This window comes from Pteropus alecto, unplaced genomic scaffold (genome assembly GCF_000325575.1).
Source record: "Pteropus alecto unplaced genomic scaffold, ASM32557v1 scaffold78, whole genome shotgun sequence".
NCBI classification, from domain to species: Eukaryota; Metazoa; Chordata; class Mammalia; order Chiroptera; family Pteropodidae; genus Pteropus; species Pteropus alecto.
The window spans coordinates 13,580,527-13,597,688 of NW_006443124.1; the positions used below are offsets into that span (position 1 = coordinate 13,580,527).

Here is a 17,162-nt window from a genome sequence, read left to right on the forward strand (position 1 = left end):
ATCCCATCCTTAGGCTGCTCTGAGCCTCCCCTGAGCAGCTGAACGTGGTGGAGGCAAACACACTCCCACGCTGCTGGACATTCTCTGCATCGATGGTCACAGACCTCAAGGAGGTTTCGGTTCTCTCATCACCCCTCCTGTTCTTTCTCAGATCCCTAGCCTCACTCCCGCCCATCCTCACTCTCAGCTGCTGACTCCTACTTAACTGGGGAAACAGAAGCCATCTAAAGAGTCTCTCCTCAGCACCAGCCCTGTCCGGCCTACAGGATCTCTAGCCGTCGTCGGCCTGCGGTGCCGAGGCCCCAACTGGCCCGTGTTCCTGAATTAGGATAACCCCACCCCTCTCACAAGGGCCCTTTTACTTCTCTTGTTATTTCACATCTATCTCATTTCATCAAAATGTCCTTTTCTCTCAGGTCGGTCTCATGCACATACAAATGTGCTACAGCCCCGTTCTTGAACAAGCATGTTTAAGAAAAATCAAACTTTCCCCGGACACTGTACCCCCATCCTGTCTAAGCTTTAAGGAGGCAGTAAAGGCAAATAAGGCAAAAGAAAAAGAAAAACAAATTCCAGGACAAACTCAGTGTTTGCCTCTTGCTCTGTTCTCTATAAAGCAGCCCTCGGAAGGGCGCGCGCATCCCCATTAAATTCCTGCTTCCATGGCCCTCGCTTTCTCTTAAATCCATTCCATGCACATCCCTCCGCCCTTTGAAGCCCTTCGTGTCAAGGTGACCATGACCTCTGTCTTCCCAAAGGCAGTGATTCCTCCTCAATCTCTGTCTCACCTAGTCTGTCAGCAGTACTTGATGTAGTTGGTCACTCCCTACTTCTCGAAACACTTTTCCACTTGGTTGCTGGGACGCCACATACTGGTTTTCCTTCTGGCTCCCTCCCCGCCCCTGTGCGGCACTTCCCTCTCTTCCTTACCTCTGAGCATCAGCCATGCCGCCTGTCACCCCCTGGGCGGACTTGCCCAGTTCCCTTGCTTGAATATTATCTATGCAGTGATAATGATGCTCGAATGTACCCCTCCTAGCCACTTCACCCCCTCAACCCCACACTCGTTTACCCAAATGTCTCATCTCTCCTGGTGTATTTTTAAAACATCTGAAACTTAACAGTCCCAAATTTCAGACTTTCCCTCTCATACCAGCTCCTCCCTCATCTGTCCCATCTCACTAAACTGCCTCACTCGGTTCCTCTGGCTCAGACTGTGGAGTCATCCCTGTCTCCCTTTGCTCATCCCCCAGCACGGCCCTCACCCTCCCTGCACCCAGCATGGCCCTCATCCCCAAAAGAGGTACCGGCTCCCAGCCCCTTGCCCCCGCCCCTCCGCCTCCCTCCTGGCTCAGGCTCCAGCCCCCATCTAGCTCTGGAACTTCACTTAGCTTCCTGCTTTCTCGCCATGTCAGGCCATTTCCCAGCACCAGCCAGAAGGATCTTTCTAAAAACTCAGCTGAGTCTTTCCTCTGCTCCTGAGCTCCCAAAACCTCCCCCAAAGGCCTCCCACTCACCCAGCTGCCCCTGCAGGTTCCTGCCCTGAGCCCAGCCCTCGCTGCTCGGCCAACCGCCTCGCTCCTGCCACTCCTGGTACAAAGCAGGCGTGTCCTCCTCAGGCCTCGGCTTCAGTGTTCCCTCTGCCTAGAGCTCATCCCCACAAGGACACATAGTGTGTCCCATCTGTTCACTCAGGTCACCCTCAGAGGCTTTCCCCGACCAGGCTCTAAGCCACCTGGTGTGTTGTGCTGGGGAAGCCTTCGCCCCGTCTGCATCTCCAGTAGACACACTGCCTGCGGTCGGGCACCTGTCTCGTTCAGAGCTGAGTCCCCCAGTCCTTGAAGGGCACTTAATACATGGTGAGCACTCATCGCCATAAATATCTGCTGACTGAATGAATTTTATTTTTCGACCATTTCCTCTCCCGTTTCCTTGCTTTGGTCTTTCTGAAACTCCTGTTACTCAGAGTTTTCGATTCTCTGGGTTGATTCTTTTTCTTTTCAGTTTCCATCCTTGCTTCCCTACCCCTGCCACTTATGGGAAATTTCCTCAGCTTCCCTTCCAGTGCTTCAGCATTTTTTATCTTGTTTTTTAAATGACCATAATATACTTATTCATTAAATTCCATTGTAATAAAATATAAAATTAATGAATCACGTGACTGAATCTTCCTAAAGGAGAATACTCCTATAACTTGTATGTGTGCTGTTGTTAAGAATCGTATTTATTCATTAACTGTTAAACAGTGAGCCTCTACCATGTACGAAGTACTAGGGATACAAGCTGTGAGCAAAGTGACATGTTCTCTGCCCTCTTCACCCTCCACACTCCCCGTCTGATGAGATGCAGGCAGTGGTCAAAGACTTACACAAGTAAGTACACAACCATAGGTCTGGTAGATGCTACAAGGGCCCATGCTCCCAAGAGGACGTGGAATAGTGGCTTTGTCTTGGAGAGTCAGGAGAGGAGAGCTTCCGCCTTCAAAATTCAGAAAACACGGGCAAATTCTCAGCCCTACAGCAGTTTTCCCAAGGAAAATTATGTTCTTATAAGCGTTATAATGAGATCTCTTGCAGTTTCTGGGTAGAGCTGTGATTTTTCCAACAGCCAAAAGAAAAGGATTAAAAATAAAAGAGTTACGATATGCCCTATGGTCCTAGAACACAACCATCCCTCTCACTTCTTCCCATTCACTCTCGCTTCCTTCATGTCACCCTCCCGCCCCTCAGTTGCCCTTGACTCCATCCGCCATAAGGGTCTGGAAAAGCCTGCATTTCCCTGAGCTCACTCAGCGCTGCCTCTCCAGGGGAAATGCTTTCCTTTCACTACTATCCCAGGTTTCTCCCTTGATCCTCTCCATCTTGATTCCAGAAACCATCTTTCTTTTGGCAACTGTAACTCCTTCGTTTGCCCTTGATTACACTAATTCCATTTCCCAGCTCTCTATCCCGTTCAGGTGAGAATCTTCCTACTTGGTTATTCATGTTTGTCCCAACAAGTCAAGGCGAACTACTTCCACTTTCTCATCCGCGCTGTTTCCTTTATAGTTTCAAAGATGTCTCAAGAGTTCAGTATCTCAGGCTGTTTCAAGTCACCATATTCCTTTGCATGGCCGGTGTTCGGGATCCTAGGCACGCATGTGAATAGCTTGGTTTGGTCTGGGAGGAGTTCTGTTCTGCGTTTTTCCGAGTTAGCAAGTCTTCCACGCGGTGCTCCCTTGAGTAACTCGGCGCTGTAGTGCAGAGCTGCGAGTCGTTGCGCTGCCACCTCCAGTTGGAGCTGGCTTCGTTATTTCACCCCTCAGATTCTCCTCAGGTCTGAATGGGATCACACCTATGCAGACGTGAGGGAGAGATTTAAATTACATATATGTGTATGTATGTGCGTATTACCTGCTCAATGAGAATCAGTCTATATTTATTGTCCCAGTGTTTGGTTCTGAACCATTTCTGTTCTCTCTCTCTCTCTTGCCTGTATAGCTAGCTAGCTCCTCCCTTACCACTTCCAGAACATTCCTAATATGCCTCTCTACCTTGTCCACAGTTTGGTCAGAATGTTTGTGTGTATTATAATCACTTCCAGTCTCTGGTTTTTATGAAAATGATTTTTCTCAGATCCAAACTCTAAAACTTGGGGATGCATCAAAGTACTATCGTTGGGAAATTTTGCCTTTCTAGTCAAGAGACTTTATAAGATTTGGAGTCTCATCTTTCTGGCAGTTCCTTTCTGTTCTTTGGAGTTCAATACATAACTTTGTTTAGGTTTGATTATTCTTTTGTATATTCTCACAATTTTTGTAGATTATTTGCATTTGTGTTTATCTTTTCTTATTCTTTCTCATTTTTCTATTTGAAAGGAATTCCAGAATAAAATTTGGGGCTGCTATCTTAATGAGATTTATCCATCTGAAAGGAGTTTTAATAGAAAGAATAAAAGGCTGTGTAGAATGGCCTTTGTATTTGTATAAGGTTCGCCCATACCTGATTGTAGCAGTCGAATCATACAGAGTCTATTTTAGAGTGCTTTTAAAATTTGTTTTCGATTTGGGTTTTTAAAATACTGAAATGATCCAAACATACATTCAGAAAATAATTCTTTCTTATGCACCCCATGCAGATTTCAAAACTCTTATTTTTTAAAAGTGATAAACATTAATGGCAAAAAAATAAGAATTCAACAGGACAGAAACTTAGAAGAGGAAAAGACATTCTTAAACAATTCCTGCCTCCCCAGACTGTGAAATGTTTTGTCCTTATTTAAACATTATTACACGTTACAATTGATCAGAAACTTAAAAACTAGAAAGAAGCAAAAGAAAGAAATGAAAATGCCCCAGAATGTAATTCTGAAGTAAACTGCTATCAGCATGTTAGTATAGTATAGAACTTTTCCATCTTTTCAGTGCTCTGCGCATGGATTTTTTGTTTTGTTCATGTGTGTAAGTACACATACTTTTTAAATAAATGTCAGATCAGACTGTTCTTTTCTGCACTTTCGTCAGTTATTACATCATTAACATCATCGCCTGAGGTTTCAATCTCTGCAAAGTAGCAGAGAAAACCTTAGCTGAGGGCCAAGAACGCCGACGAGTGAACTGCTGAAAATACTGTACTTTTAAGGCGATACCAATTCTAGTCAACCACAGTTCATTTTCAGCTTCAGAGTTGTTGGCATTTTGGCCAGAAAAGCCATTTCCAATACCACCAAAAGCAAGCTTTGATTTCTTTATGCTTATTTTCCCAGTCTGTACAAATCGCATTCCATCACAGCCAGGTATTCTTACCATTTTGTCCTAGAGCATAGTGAGTGGTTCAGTCCTTTTGATAAGATCTAAAACCAGAAATTTTAACATACATAAAGTGTTTTTTTTTTTTGTTGTCGTTGCTGTTATTCCTAGGGAGTGGCTTTATTTATTGTGCCATGAAATGTTGAATCCATATTATGGACTCTTCCAGTATTCTACGGACAATATTTACATGTTACAAATCAACCCAGATTCTTCAATCAACCCTGTAAGTATTCAAATTGGAGAATTTTTTTGAATGGATTTTCAGTTTCAGTCTCAATTTTTGGTTTATTACCATAGCCTTACTCAAGGTCTGTGGTAAATAAAACAGTGAAAGGTAGAGTGAGAACTAGGTAAAGATAGATGGTTTCGATCCTGGGTTTCTGGTGACTGGGATCATCGGGTATGTTTTCAAGGAGAACAAGAGAGACGTTCAGCTGCTCGTACACTCAGAGCACTTTGTTGCCATTTGAGGGGACTCTGGTATGATGTCTGCATTCGTTGACAGTATCATTCTGAGAAGTGGGTTACGAAGGCTATGCTCCTCCTAATCAAATTGGAATAGTTCCATAATTGGCCTTTCTGGCCACCAATGCGGCCACTCTTAGCTGCTTGTCCTGCAGTCAGCACTACCACACACACGGCCCGCAGCGACATCGTGGACCAGCTCTACTCTGTAAGCATTCAAGTGTGACCGAACCTTTTGCAAACAGGGAAACAAAGTTTTGACTAAGTCTCAAAGTGGAAATGTGAGGTTCCCTTTTAGTTTAAAGCCAGAACAGCGCTGGTTTTAGAATGGTTGGTTCTGGTACTTGGACTGCTCATACTTGTTTTCTTCTGTGTTCCTTCTTTGTTCTCCTTTAGACTTTTTCTCTTCCTCTTTTTTGTGGGACTGGGGGAGGAGTGGCAGAGGAAGAAGGGGAATTGCCCTTTGCTCTTTATTTATTTTTAGAGCAATGGGAAAGAGGAGCGCAGCTGGCTTCCTGGGCGGGCGACCTGTGCAGAGCAAGGGCCCGGCACTCCCAAGGGCCCATACTTGGTTTGACCCTCTGCTGTTGAAATTCTTGATAACTGTTGAATAAGGGGTTCTGCTTTTTCATTTTGCACTGGGTCCCGCAAATTCTGTAGCAATCCTGGGGAAAAGATTTGTTTGAACCAAGAGCAAATAAAATGTTCAGATGATCTATACAAAAGATGTGTTCGAAATTTTGACTAAGCAGCTTTCTTTCATTCAGTCCCGAGCACAACCTGTGAGGAACCGATTCAGTGTTTGGTTGTCTCTGGGACACTTCTCCCAAGCTGGAGAAAATCACAAGCTAGCCAGCCACCTTGGCCTGTCCTCTCTCTAACAAATTCCTGTTCTCTGGTGCCCCCTACAGGACCATTTGTCTTATTTCCATTTTGTGGGTCGAATCATGGGTCTGGCTGTCTTCCACGGACACTACATAAATGGGGGTTTCACAGTTCCCTTCTATAAGCAGCTATTGGGGAAACCCATCCAGCTCTCTGATTTGGAATCGGTGGACCCAGAACTACATAAAAGCTTGGTGTGGATTCTGTAAGTATTGACTCACTGTTGAGTTAATTGAAAGTTCATGCATGGCCACCTTTCTTGGTGCAGGCCGAATACATTTGTTCCGTGTGTGTATATTCTGGAGGTGGGTGTGAAATTGGAGGAGAGAAATAAACTAATGTTTATGACCAGAAATATAAAAGTAGATTTAACTCGATCTATTTTCCTCTTGATGTTTGGCCAGTTTCTCTTCAGACTAGTTTCTTTTATTATTTCCTTGAATGATTAATAGATGATCAAAATGTTAATCCCCAGGCTTGTTGGTCGTTTAACTCATTGTTGACACTAAGGTGTTGCCAGTTAATTTCTAAAGGGAAAATATCAAAACGAAAATTAGTCACCTTGTTTTAGAATTATCCTAAATACTCTCTTAAAAGCAACAGACTCAGTTACCTAGTAGGCCATAGGTGTCGTGGGTCCTTGTTTCACAGGAGTGACAGGCAGATGCAGGCTCTGGCAAAGGGAGGACAAGCTGATGAGCAAGTATCTCAAGCGTACCTTGCATTCTGGTCAGCCTTATTTCACGTATCCCAACCTGAAATGGGTGACCTGTGGCGGTCGGGGCCTTCATCCTGTAGGAGATCTTTTACTTTTTCAAGAAATATGGCAGATGAAGGAGCCAGTTTTAACTTTCAAGTGCTGCTTTGTTTGAACCAACACACTTGAAAAGGCTGCCTTCAAAAGGGAGACGGTATTTTCTTGATGTGGCTTCCTGCGGGTTGGTTACCCTTTGACTCAGTTACCTCTTCATGATTCCCTTCTTTCTGCTCATAGACTCAGTTTACGAAGCAACTGGGTGTCTCATAAAGTCAGAATGGTAGAGGTACTGCCACCCTCTTATGAATGATGGGCTCCTTCAGGCACCTGCCCTTCTGTGAGCTATGCCCACCTGAGGCTTTCTTCGCCTCTCTGGGTCTGGCAGTCAGTAAACACTCACACCCTTTTCCTACTAGAGTGTTCCATTTAATGTTCTGTTCATTGCCGCGTGGTGGCAAGGTGTAACTGACATCCATCTTCTGTCCTGACTTCACCAGAGAGAATGATATCACCCCTGTGCTGGACCACACCTTCTGTGTGGAACACAACGCTTTTGGGAGGATTCTTCAGCATGAACTGAAACCCAATGGCAGAAATGTTCCTGTCACAGAGGAGAACAAAAAAGAATATGTCCGGTAATGCTCTGGGGAACCTTGGTGGTGGCTAGGGACACCCAGGTGCCCAGGACTGTCCTGGGCCCCGCTGGCTTTGTATTTTGACTCCTTTGCTGCGTGAGATCTACTTGTCTCCACCAGCACTTGTGACCAGAATCACATTATGGAAGAGACTTCCAGAAACCATCGGGTTCAACAGTGAGGGCTCTGTGGACCAGCCCTGATGTGACCGGGGCTGAACTGATGAAGGGAGACTAATGACCCAGGAGCCCAAGTGGGTGGAGGGTGACTTTGAAGTGACCAGCCAGTTCTGGGTCTGAAGGTTCCAGAGCATAGGAAAGAGAAGGAAGCCTAGATGTTTCCTTGAGATCAGTCTCTCCAGGAAGTCAACTCCATTTTAGTCTGTTTTCCCACCCCCTAAGGCAAATAAATGACTGGTCATGTAGTGTGGAAATTTAGAAACTTGGGCACCTTTGTGTGCTCAGGCCGTCAGACTGGGGTCTAGTTCTCACAGTGTCCTATATTTTATTTTCAAATACACTTTTAAGTTGTGGCAGTTGTTGGAACAAGTTAGGTTAAACCCTACTGCTATTTCTGGCAGTGAATCAGAATATATAAGGGCATGTGCTGACTTATTTTAAACTGAGGCTACATACTACCAACTGGTGGGTTTTCTTCCCTCCCCCAGGAGGCCGGGCGGGCAGGAAGTTGGACTCAGCAGGTGTCAGAACTTGCTAATGGAGAAAAAGTGTCTTCCTGAACCGTTGGTATTGCTTCCAACTTGTGAATTTTTCCTGCAGGTTATATGTAAATTGGAGATTTATGAGAGGAATCGAAGCTCAATTCTTAGCTCTTCAGAAAGGGTTTAACGAACTCATTCCTCAACACTTATTGAAGCCTTTTGACCAGAAGGAACTAGAGGTACGTGCTCAACCTGCTGAGTCAGGCTGTCAGTAAAGGGCTCGAATGTGAGCTGTATGTTCATTTACCCCCTGGCTGCGGAGTGAGGCTCGCGTTGGTTCCCAGCAGGCTCGGGGTTTGTCAGGGCCCCCAGGAGAACAGGGTCAGCTGGGGCTGGAAGGGGCCCGAGGATGTTTGAGCCCGGTTACGACAAGACCAGGCTTCTACTTGGCAGCAGTGAATCTGGATCATTCTAGGGCCCTTGTTCAGGGTGTTTTGTGGCTTATTATACTTTTCAGGATCTCCAGCAGTGGAGATTGCTAACCCTCTCCTGTGTACTCACCTCAGATCGAGGAAATTATCTCGAGTGTATAGCCATCTTCTCCCACAACATCAACTTTGTTTTCACTCTGCTATTATTAGACTCTGAACAAAGGGCTACTGTCTCCTCTAATCACACTTCATGTACGTGAACACAGTGGTGCATTCATCTCTTATCCATCTCTGTTTGGTGCCAAATAGCTCAAGCCTTTAAAATTGTTCCGTTTTTTTTTTGCCACCTTGGAGATGCTGAGAGCTTGTGAGCCCAGAGGGGGTCCCCTTGGGTGGGGCAGTAGCTCTCTGGGTGGTGGGGGGGACCTTTGTAAGTAAGTTGCAGAAACCCACATGTAACTCTTGCTTCATTCCCTTCTTGTCCGACTTTGAATTCCACCTGTCATCATCCTGCGAGGTCACGGTGATGGGGCCCCATTTTACACTAAGCTCTGTGTATCGTGCCGGTGGTTCTCTCACACTCCTCCCCAGCGCAGTGCACAGACACAGACCTGGTTGTGAGACAGTGCCCGTAGTCCTAGGAGTTGGAAAGCAGCCTGAAGTGGCAGAAAGACGGAGGCGTCGTGCCTCAGGCATATTGCGTGTTCCTCTTTCTTGGCTAAATATGCCTAGTTTATTTGGACATAGCTGCCTCTTTGCTCTGGGAACCCAGTGTTGAACTCCTTTCATGGACTGTGACCCTGGGAAGCATCAGGACACTGGTGTGTACGTTCAAGAAGTAACCTGCCTCTGCACATATTCACAGCTGATAATAGGCGGCCTGGATAAAATAGACTTGAATGACTGGAAGGCCAACACGCGGCTGAAGCACTGTGTGGCTGACAGCAACGTTGTCAGGTGGTTCTGGCAAGCGGTGGAGACCTTCGACGAGGAGAGGAGGGCCAGGCTCCTGCAGTTCGTGACAGGATCGACCCGAGTCCCACTCCAGGGCTTCAAGGCCTTGCAAGGTGACTGAAGTGGAGGCGGGGCTGCTGGCACTGGGCGCCTCCTCTACTAGGCCATGGCAGGAAGAACTAGGATGTGGTGGGCTTGTCTTCCTAAAACGGCCACTAGAAAACAATACAACATATGTGCTTTCGTAACAAATGCCTGCCACTGTGGCGGTGCTCACCGGGCAGAGGGGGCACTCACTCCCAGTGGCCGTAGAGACCCTCTCCCCCCATAAAAGGTTACGGTCTCTCTCGGTGGCCATTATCTCTGCCAGCTCTTGCTAGCCTCTGCCCAAGTTGAAAGAAAATACCTGTAAATACATAGGAGAGGACATCAGCCAAATGTAGCCCAACTTCCTCTCAAACCCACCTTTCCCAGTGTCTCGCAGGCCAGTGAATCAGCAGATGGGCGTCACCTGGCTTGGCCTTTGGCCCAAGTCTCCACAGCAGCAGTGGTGGGTACTAGCCAGCCTGGTGCCCACTCGGGGCTGAGTTTGGAGGGACATGAACAAGGAAGGGCCCAGTTGTGCCCAATGCATCCCCTTCCCCTACAGAATTGATTGGCGAAGGGAGAGTACAAATAATAGACTTTGGGAAAGAAATTGAAGTTTTTAAAGCATATTGTGGATGCACTTGGAGGTACAGGAGAGCGGGGCCTGGCCTAAATATCAAGAGGCCAAACCGTTGCTACCATGCGGGCCACTAGCTCCAGGGGTCCTCCCAGGCCTTCAGCTTCCTCATCTACACAAGTGGACTGCCTGACAGGCTCCACTGTCCAGTTAGGTACCCATGCACTCTCTCTGCCCCACAGGGACCTCTTTGAGAAAAGTTACTTCCATTCCCTTGGGCTTCTGTTTGTGTCTTTTTCTTTTTCCCCTCATACCTCTACTTGGAGAGGCTTCACGACTCCATTTCCTGGTTTCTTTTACTACCACTGTCCTCTGCCAACAGTGAGCTTGCTTACTAAACATTTCTGTTAAAAAATAAACCCCTGGTGATTTAAGGGCTCTGTCCTTCAGATACCCCCACTGGGATAGGCTCATGGTCAGGGTGGACAGGAAAGTTCTCACGGGTCTTTGCTCCATGCCTGTGATTTTCTAAATGTGATGTCGGTCACTTGATGGCCAGGCAGAAACTCATGTTGCCACGGGAACCCTGAGGTCCCCTGGCAGGACAGCCAGCCTGGGCATTGGCTGCAGGTGTGGCTGGCATTGGGGCCCAGGCTCAGCCTCTGAAGTGCATTAACTAGACTGTTGTCTTGTAAGGCTCTACAGGCGCGGCAGGACCCCGGCTGTTCACCATCCACCTGATCGACGCAAACACAGACAACCTCCCGAAGGCCCACACCTGGTAAGGGCAAGCGCTGTGGTGTCGCCACTCCCGGGAGCCTCTCTGCAATGTGCGCGCGTTCACGTGCCTTTCTAAGCTATTTCTGATTTGTAGCACTCTGCATTGTATTTATGCAGAGTCTCAGGTAACAATTGGCCGTGGCACCAGTGTCATATTGGACAAGCACTTGGCAGCGTGTCACACGAGAGTTATCAAAAGTCTTTTTCATGAAACCAGTGTTGTGAGATGTCATTAATGCTTGCTACCACTCCAGTGGGCTCCGGTCTGCACTTCCCTGGGCCTTCCATGTGGGTACCTGTCAGTGGGGAGAACTGTCATTTAAGTTAGAGTTACCTTCCCAGAGCTTTGTCCTTGACATGTCCCTGGCTTATTGAAAAGTATATAATCCCTAAATGTCAACTTAATATCTGTAGTGAGTTATTTCCTATGTGGTTTAAAAATCAGATCACTTAAGTATACTTTATCTCAGAATCATTTATTAAGTACAGTCACCTCTAGTTCAGGAGATTTGGTTCCACATGTTGTCGGGATTCATTGTACTGTGACGGAAGGTTCCCAGGAACCTGAAGCTGTGGGTTCAGATGCTGGCCGAGATACCCTCTAATGTATGCCTTTGGGCAAGTTACTAGATATGCTAACTGGGGTTTCCACATCTGTAAAATAAGCCATTGAAGCTGTTCCAGAGCAGTGTGAGGGTACAGGGCCCTGGCCCCAGCATCGTGTTAAAGGAATAGCGCCACGTGAACGCACGGTAGCTGCTCTTCTCGAGGCTTTGTCCTTTAATAGTTTGTGCTTAGAGTAAAAAACGGCTATAAAAAACCTCTGATGCTAAAAAAGACTGCAACACCATTTAGCCTGACTCGTTATTGACAGAAACCATCCTTAGTTGCCTAACCCCTAGTCATTCAATGGTCTACTCTTTGTCCTTTGGTCGCAATTTTGTACTTTCTGATTTCTTGATAATAGCTTCTTAGAGGGCATCTTTTTTTTTTTTTGTACCAACACTAGAAATGAATTTCTTCATGGAAATACTCAGAAATTTAAAATTCATTTCATCTATCAGGGAGTTGACATTTTATTAATTTTGAGATAGTTCCTGGTTTTTCAGGGAATTTTCTAGGCTGCCCCATTTTGGCCTCAGATCAAGGCACCGAGGAATAGATAGACATGCACTAAATCGTCACTTGTGATTTGACTTCCAACCAATCTAGAATGTGCTGGTCTGCAAAGACAGAATTCCTGGTACTTAGTGATTTCTACCAAAGACAAACAAGTAGAGAGCTTTGTCCTCATATCACTAGTAAATAGCAGTTTGGTTTTATTTTGGTTTTAAAGATCTTAAGATTTAGTTTGCTGTGCGTTGATTGAAAAGTCTTTGCATTCGAAGAAGAACGAGGATGAAGAGGACAATTTGCACACACACATACCCCCGCCGCTCCCCCAGAACTAGGTGGTGACAGGCTTTCCCCTCTTTGCCCCAGACCCTCGCAACACACACACACACACTCACTCCCTCCCTCCCTTCCTCCCTCCCTCTCACTCCCTCTCTGCCTCTCTGCCTCTCTGCTAGCTGTGGCCACAATGCTCTGCTCCTGCCTGTCCTTGTCCCTGAGGCAGGTCCTAGGGCCAGACTGCCCCTGCAGTGACTCTCACTTTTTTGTCCCGTTCCAGCTTTAACCGGATTGACATTCCGCCTTATGAGTCTTATGAGAAGCTCTACGAGAAGTTGCTGACAGCAGTGGAGGAGACCTGTGGGTTTGCTGTGGAATGAAGAACAACCAAAGGCAACAGATTCTAGCTCATGACCGCCAGACCAAAAGCATACCGCTTTCTGCGCGCCTCCTGCGAAGCGGGCTGAGGCACTGGAATTCTAGATAACCTGAGGGAAAGGCTTGTCTCCCCACTCCTTTTCGTTGGGGGAGCGAGGGGGGCGGGGGGACTTTGGTTGGTGGCTCCCATCCATATCTTCCTCCCTTACGACAGTACTCCCACCCCCTTCCATCACCCATCCAATAAAACGCGCGGCCAGGTTTAGATTTGGCTTCGGTCACACAGGATGTGCTGCCCCAGTTGTAACACACACAGGGTAGGCTGGCTGCCCTGTGCTCCTTACAGGAGTGTTGACCTGCGGTTCTGGAACCGAGCTTGGCTCACCGAGGGTTTGTAACTGGTAGCTATTCCATCTCAAAACAGTCCTTAGGCCCCTTTTCAAGTTCAGCTGAAATTCCAAATCTCGCATCCTAGCAGCCTGCTCTGGGTAGCAGATTAATTTCTACCTGAAAAATAACTGTATAATATATGCTCATTGGAATTCTACCACAGTAGGAAGCTTGAGTCCAAAATGTGCTTCCCTTTTTGAAAGGGAAAGGAATTGGGGCAGAGTCAGCTGGAGGCCCAGGGATTTCCTTTCAAGGTATCCTGGTTGAAAATTCTGTTTTGCATAGAGAAAAGTGATCTTTCCTTTTAAACAGTCCCTTTTGTCGCATTACCTGTCCAGTTCGAAGTATTTTTCCAGTGAAAAAAACACATATGAAAGGACCCAAACCAGCCTCAGCTCCCAAGCTGTGGCTCCTGTACCACCTGTGTGTAGCAGGGTGTCAGCTTGGTCACTTGAATACTAACAATTATGCAGAAATCGCTAAGAGCTTAACTAAGACAACAAAATTCGGTTGTTATAGCTGCTGGCTTGGTGCAAACTAGCGTCAAAGGGAGAGAGGGAACCGAAAATCACCCCACGTTACTGTTTTACGAAAAGTGGGGTGTGGGTGTAAACCTGACAGCAGAGGGGGATGATTCCACCCTGACTCATTGGGCCCATTTCTCCAGCGTCAGATGGTGACATTGACAGTTGCTACTCGATTGTTTGCTCAGATGTCTTCGTATGATGAGCAAGGCCAAAGCAAGCCTCGACCGTTTCTAGCACCGTTTTCCAATTTGCACAAAAGTTCAAACAGTATTTCAACAGATCTGCTTGATTTTGGATAGCTAAACGTCAGTGAAAAATGGCAGCCAGCAGCACATTTTCCTGCCTGGTTTTTTTTGTTGTGTTTGGGGGCAAGCACAGGGTAATTCATTAGCAAGGCATTTCACTGTTGAAATTTCATTCTTGAAGCTTCCGAGTTAAGCGTTGGGGTCTGGCTGTGGGTCTGGCTGTGGGTCTGAGATAAGTTTCAGCGGAGCTTTTGGTGACTGTCTCGCTGTTGTTTTCGTTACTAACACTCGTAGACTGGTGGGTGTGGAGGCGCACTCACCATGACTTCTGCGTCCTGCTGTGCATCCTTGGCTGCCCCAGAAGCAGTCTGTAGGTTGACTTGGGGGATGGGAGGGTGGGGCGGGGGATCGACCTCTTAGGAGACAGGCCTCCCCCTGCACAGAGGTTTGTTTGCCCAGTTTGGAAAGCCCCATATTGGGTCCCAGGAGGTGTGAGAGAGCCGGGCTTCTAGATAGAAGGGACATCAGGCGGTGTTTGCCGAAGGGCAACTCAGTCCATCCACAAAGTCCAGGTGGGATTGTGGGCTGAATCTTTCAGGAGTTCTGCTTTGCTTTAGCCAGGCTTATCCTGCGTGTCATTTACCATGACACCTTCTGAGGGCATTCTAGAAGCTCCTCCCCGATGATTCCATTCGGTTCTCCCTCGTAATCTTCCTCTGGAAGAGCGAAGAAATGAAAAGTACAGACCTCCCACCAGACAGGTGTCATCTCTCACATAAACCTAAACCACGGGAGGAGGAGGAGACAGCCATCAGAGGACTAAACGTGAGAAGGTGGCACTCGCTCCTTCCGGGGGCGGCAGTGGTGGCAAAGAGGAAACGAGGGTCTCCTGGTTGGAGACTTGGGAGCAGAAATGCTGCATTTGACTCCTTTCTCACTCCATGCCCACTGTCAAGAGGAGCGGGGACGACCCTCAGAATCTGCATTTGCCAGTCCCATGCTGCTCTCGCATGTCAGGTGTCACCTCAGCAGGATCCTGAGGGTCATGTCCTGGCTCCTCGGGACACGCGAGTTACCTGAGCATAAGGCTTGGTCTCTGCTTTTTCGCCCCATGTGGCGCCCTGGACAGCGGTGTTATCAAGGAGCCCAAAAGGGCGGGGCTCTTAGGAGCTCCGAGTCACTCACACGAAGCAGGCCTTCCTCAGCACTTTTAGAAGCTTAAATGTCACCAGTGGTTTAGGCCTTTTAATCCCCCCAAAGAACAGTGTAGCAAGTACTTGGTAAAAGCTCCCCATTACTGCACTCTGGGCCTGCAGGGACCCCGTTCACACGTGTGCTCTCATTTGTCACCCTTCTAGGTAATCCCATACAGCCACCCCTGTCCCCTCGCCTCTTTGCCCAGATGCTTCAGGGGCGTGACTTTCAGGCTTGCCTCACCAGCGGTCAGCAGCTGACCCTCAGGGATGTAGCAAACCACCACTCTGCCAGCGATTTAGATAGGAAAAGTGAGGGGGCTGCTGGGGGGACAGTAACTCAAGCTCTCCTGACTTCTGAAGGGAGACTCTGCCCCCTGATGGAAGTGCCCCTCAGCCTAATGGTCCAAGTTCAGGGTGGGTGGGCCTGGGATCTGCGCTGTGAGGAAGGGCCTCTGCGGAGAAAACGCCCCGCCCACCCCCATCTGCAGCCAGGTGCGTGCCGCTCGGCAGCCTTCCCAAAACATAGTATGAATTTTTAAAATTTGTTTATTTTTGTTTCTCAACCACTTTATAATGTATTTTTTAATTTATTTTGTAATGTCTTGTTTTTAAGTATTGCTGCTATCCTTGTTATTCTTCCCACTGTTTTTATTGCTGATTTATTTTGTGAAAGTTGTACACTAATGTTCTGTTTTATGTCAAAATCAAAAGTATTTAAAGAAATACTAGTTCTATTTAACGTGGTTATGGAACCAGCTGGAAACACAAAACTGATTGTACAGCAGGCTGGACCCGGGAGGTCAGGTTCATTTTGTTACATATGCAATAAACTCACAACTTTACATTTTTGGCATCTGTTATTTTGGTGTGGAAATGAGATTCCAATTTCTTTACAGTACCACAAGAAAGGAAGTCAGTGGTCAGACATACTGGCCTTCTATGGAAAAAGGACAAACTTAAGGATAAAATGGTAGATATAACTAACAAAAATGGCAGTCAGTTGTAAGTGCTCTGTCAAGCAAAAACTTGTGGGATTAAGAACGTTGCTAGTCTGTTGACTTCTTCATTCACTGGTCATATTTTGGTTTTCATTTTTTTTAATATATTTTTAATGTAAAATGTATATAACATAATATTTATCAATTTAACCATTGATTATTGTACAATACAGTAGCATGAAATACATTTCACAGTGTTGCGTAACCATCACCACTCCTGTATACCTAAAACCTGTTTATCTTCCCAAACTGAAACTCTCTCGTTAACCAATAACTCTTCACCTGTCCCCCCAGCCCCTGGCAACCACTATTCTACTTTCTGTCTTTATGAATTTGCTTATTCTAGGTATCACACAGAGGTGGAATCATACAATATTTGTCCTATATCTGACTTACTTCCCTTCCCATAACATTTTCAAGGTCAATCCATGTTAGAGCATATATCGAAATTTCATTCTTTTATAGCTGAATAATACTGCATTGTTAAGAACATTTTGTTTTTCCATTCATTTGGTGGACACTTGGTGTTACGGTTAAATTTTTTTAAATTTATTTTTATTTTATTTTTTCATGGTGACATTGGTTAACGAAATCCAGTAAGTTTCAGCTGTACACTTTAACAGTACGGCATATATATATTTACACTGTGTTCACCTTCCACAGTTAGATTTCTTTCTGTCACCACATATTTGATCCCCTATACCCCGTCTACCTCCCTCCCACTCCCTACCCCTCTGGTAACCACTAGTCCATTGTCCATAAGTCTCTGCTTGTTCTGTTCATTTGTTGCTTTTAGGTTTATATCCCACATATAAGTGATATCATGTGATTTTCAACTTTTTCTGTCTGTCTTATTTCACTTACCATGATTATCTTGAGGTCCATCCACGTTGTCGCAAATGACAGTATTTCATCTCTTCTAATGGCTGAGTGATATTCCATTGTATATATGTATCATAGCTTCTTTAGCCAATTACCTGTTGTAGGGCACTTCAGTTGCTTCCATGTTCTAGCC

General features: G+C 46.4%; 1 protein-coding gene across 3 annotated transcripts in view; it reads left to right on the forward strand.

Annotated features, from left to right (window-relative positions):
• Positions 1–15,991, forward strand: part of SMURF1 (SMAD specific E3 ubiquitin protein ligase 1) — a 93,698-nt gene extending 77,707 nt beyond the window's left edge. For 2 of the 3 annotated variants that reach the window (XM_015598129.2, XM_015598131.2), the window contains 7 exons: positions 4,898–5,012; positions 6,166–6,344; positions 7,394–7,531; positions 8,311–8,431; positions 9,489–9,690; positions 10,938–11,022; positions 12,694–15,991. In XM_015598129.2, coding sequence (XP_015453615.1) covers positions 4,898–5,012; positions 6,166–6,344; positions 7,394–7,531; positions 8,311–8,431; positions 9,489–9,690; positions 10,938–11,022; positions 12,694–12,793 — 940 coding nt within the window. In that variant the 3' untranslated portion in view covers positions 12,794–15,991. The remainder of the gene's footprint in view (positions 1–4,897; positions 5,013–6,165; positions 6,345–7,393; positions 7,532–8,310; positions 8,432–9,488; positions 9,691–10,937; positions 11,023–12,693) is intronic. The other variant, XM_015598130.2, reaches the window with a different exon arrangement.
• The last annotated feature ends 1,171 nt before the right edge of the window (positions 15,992–17,162 follow it).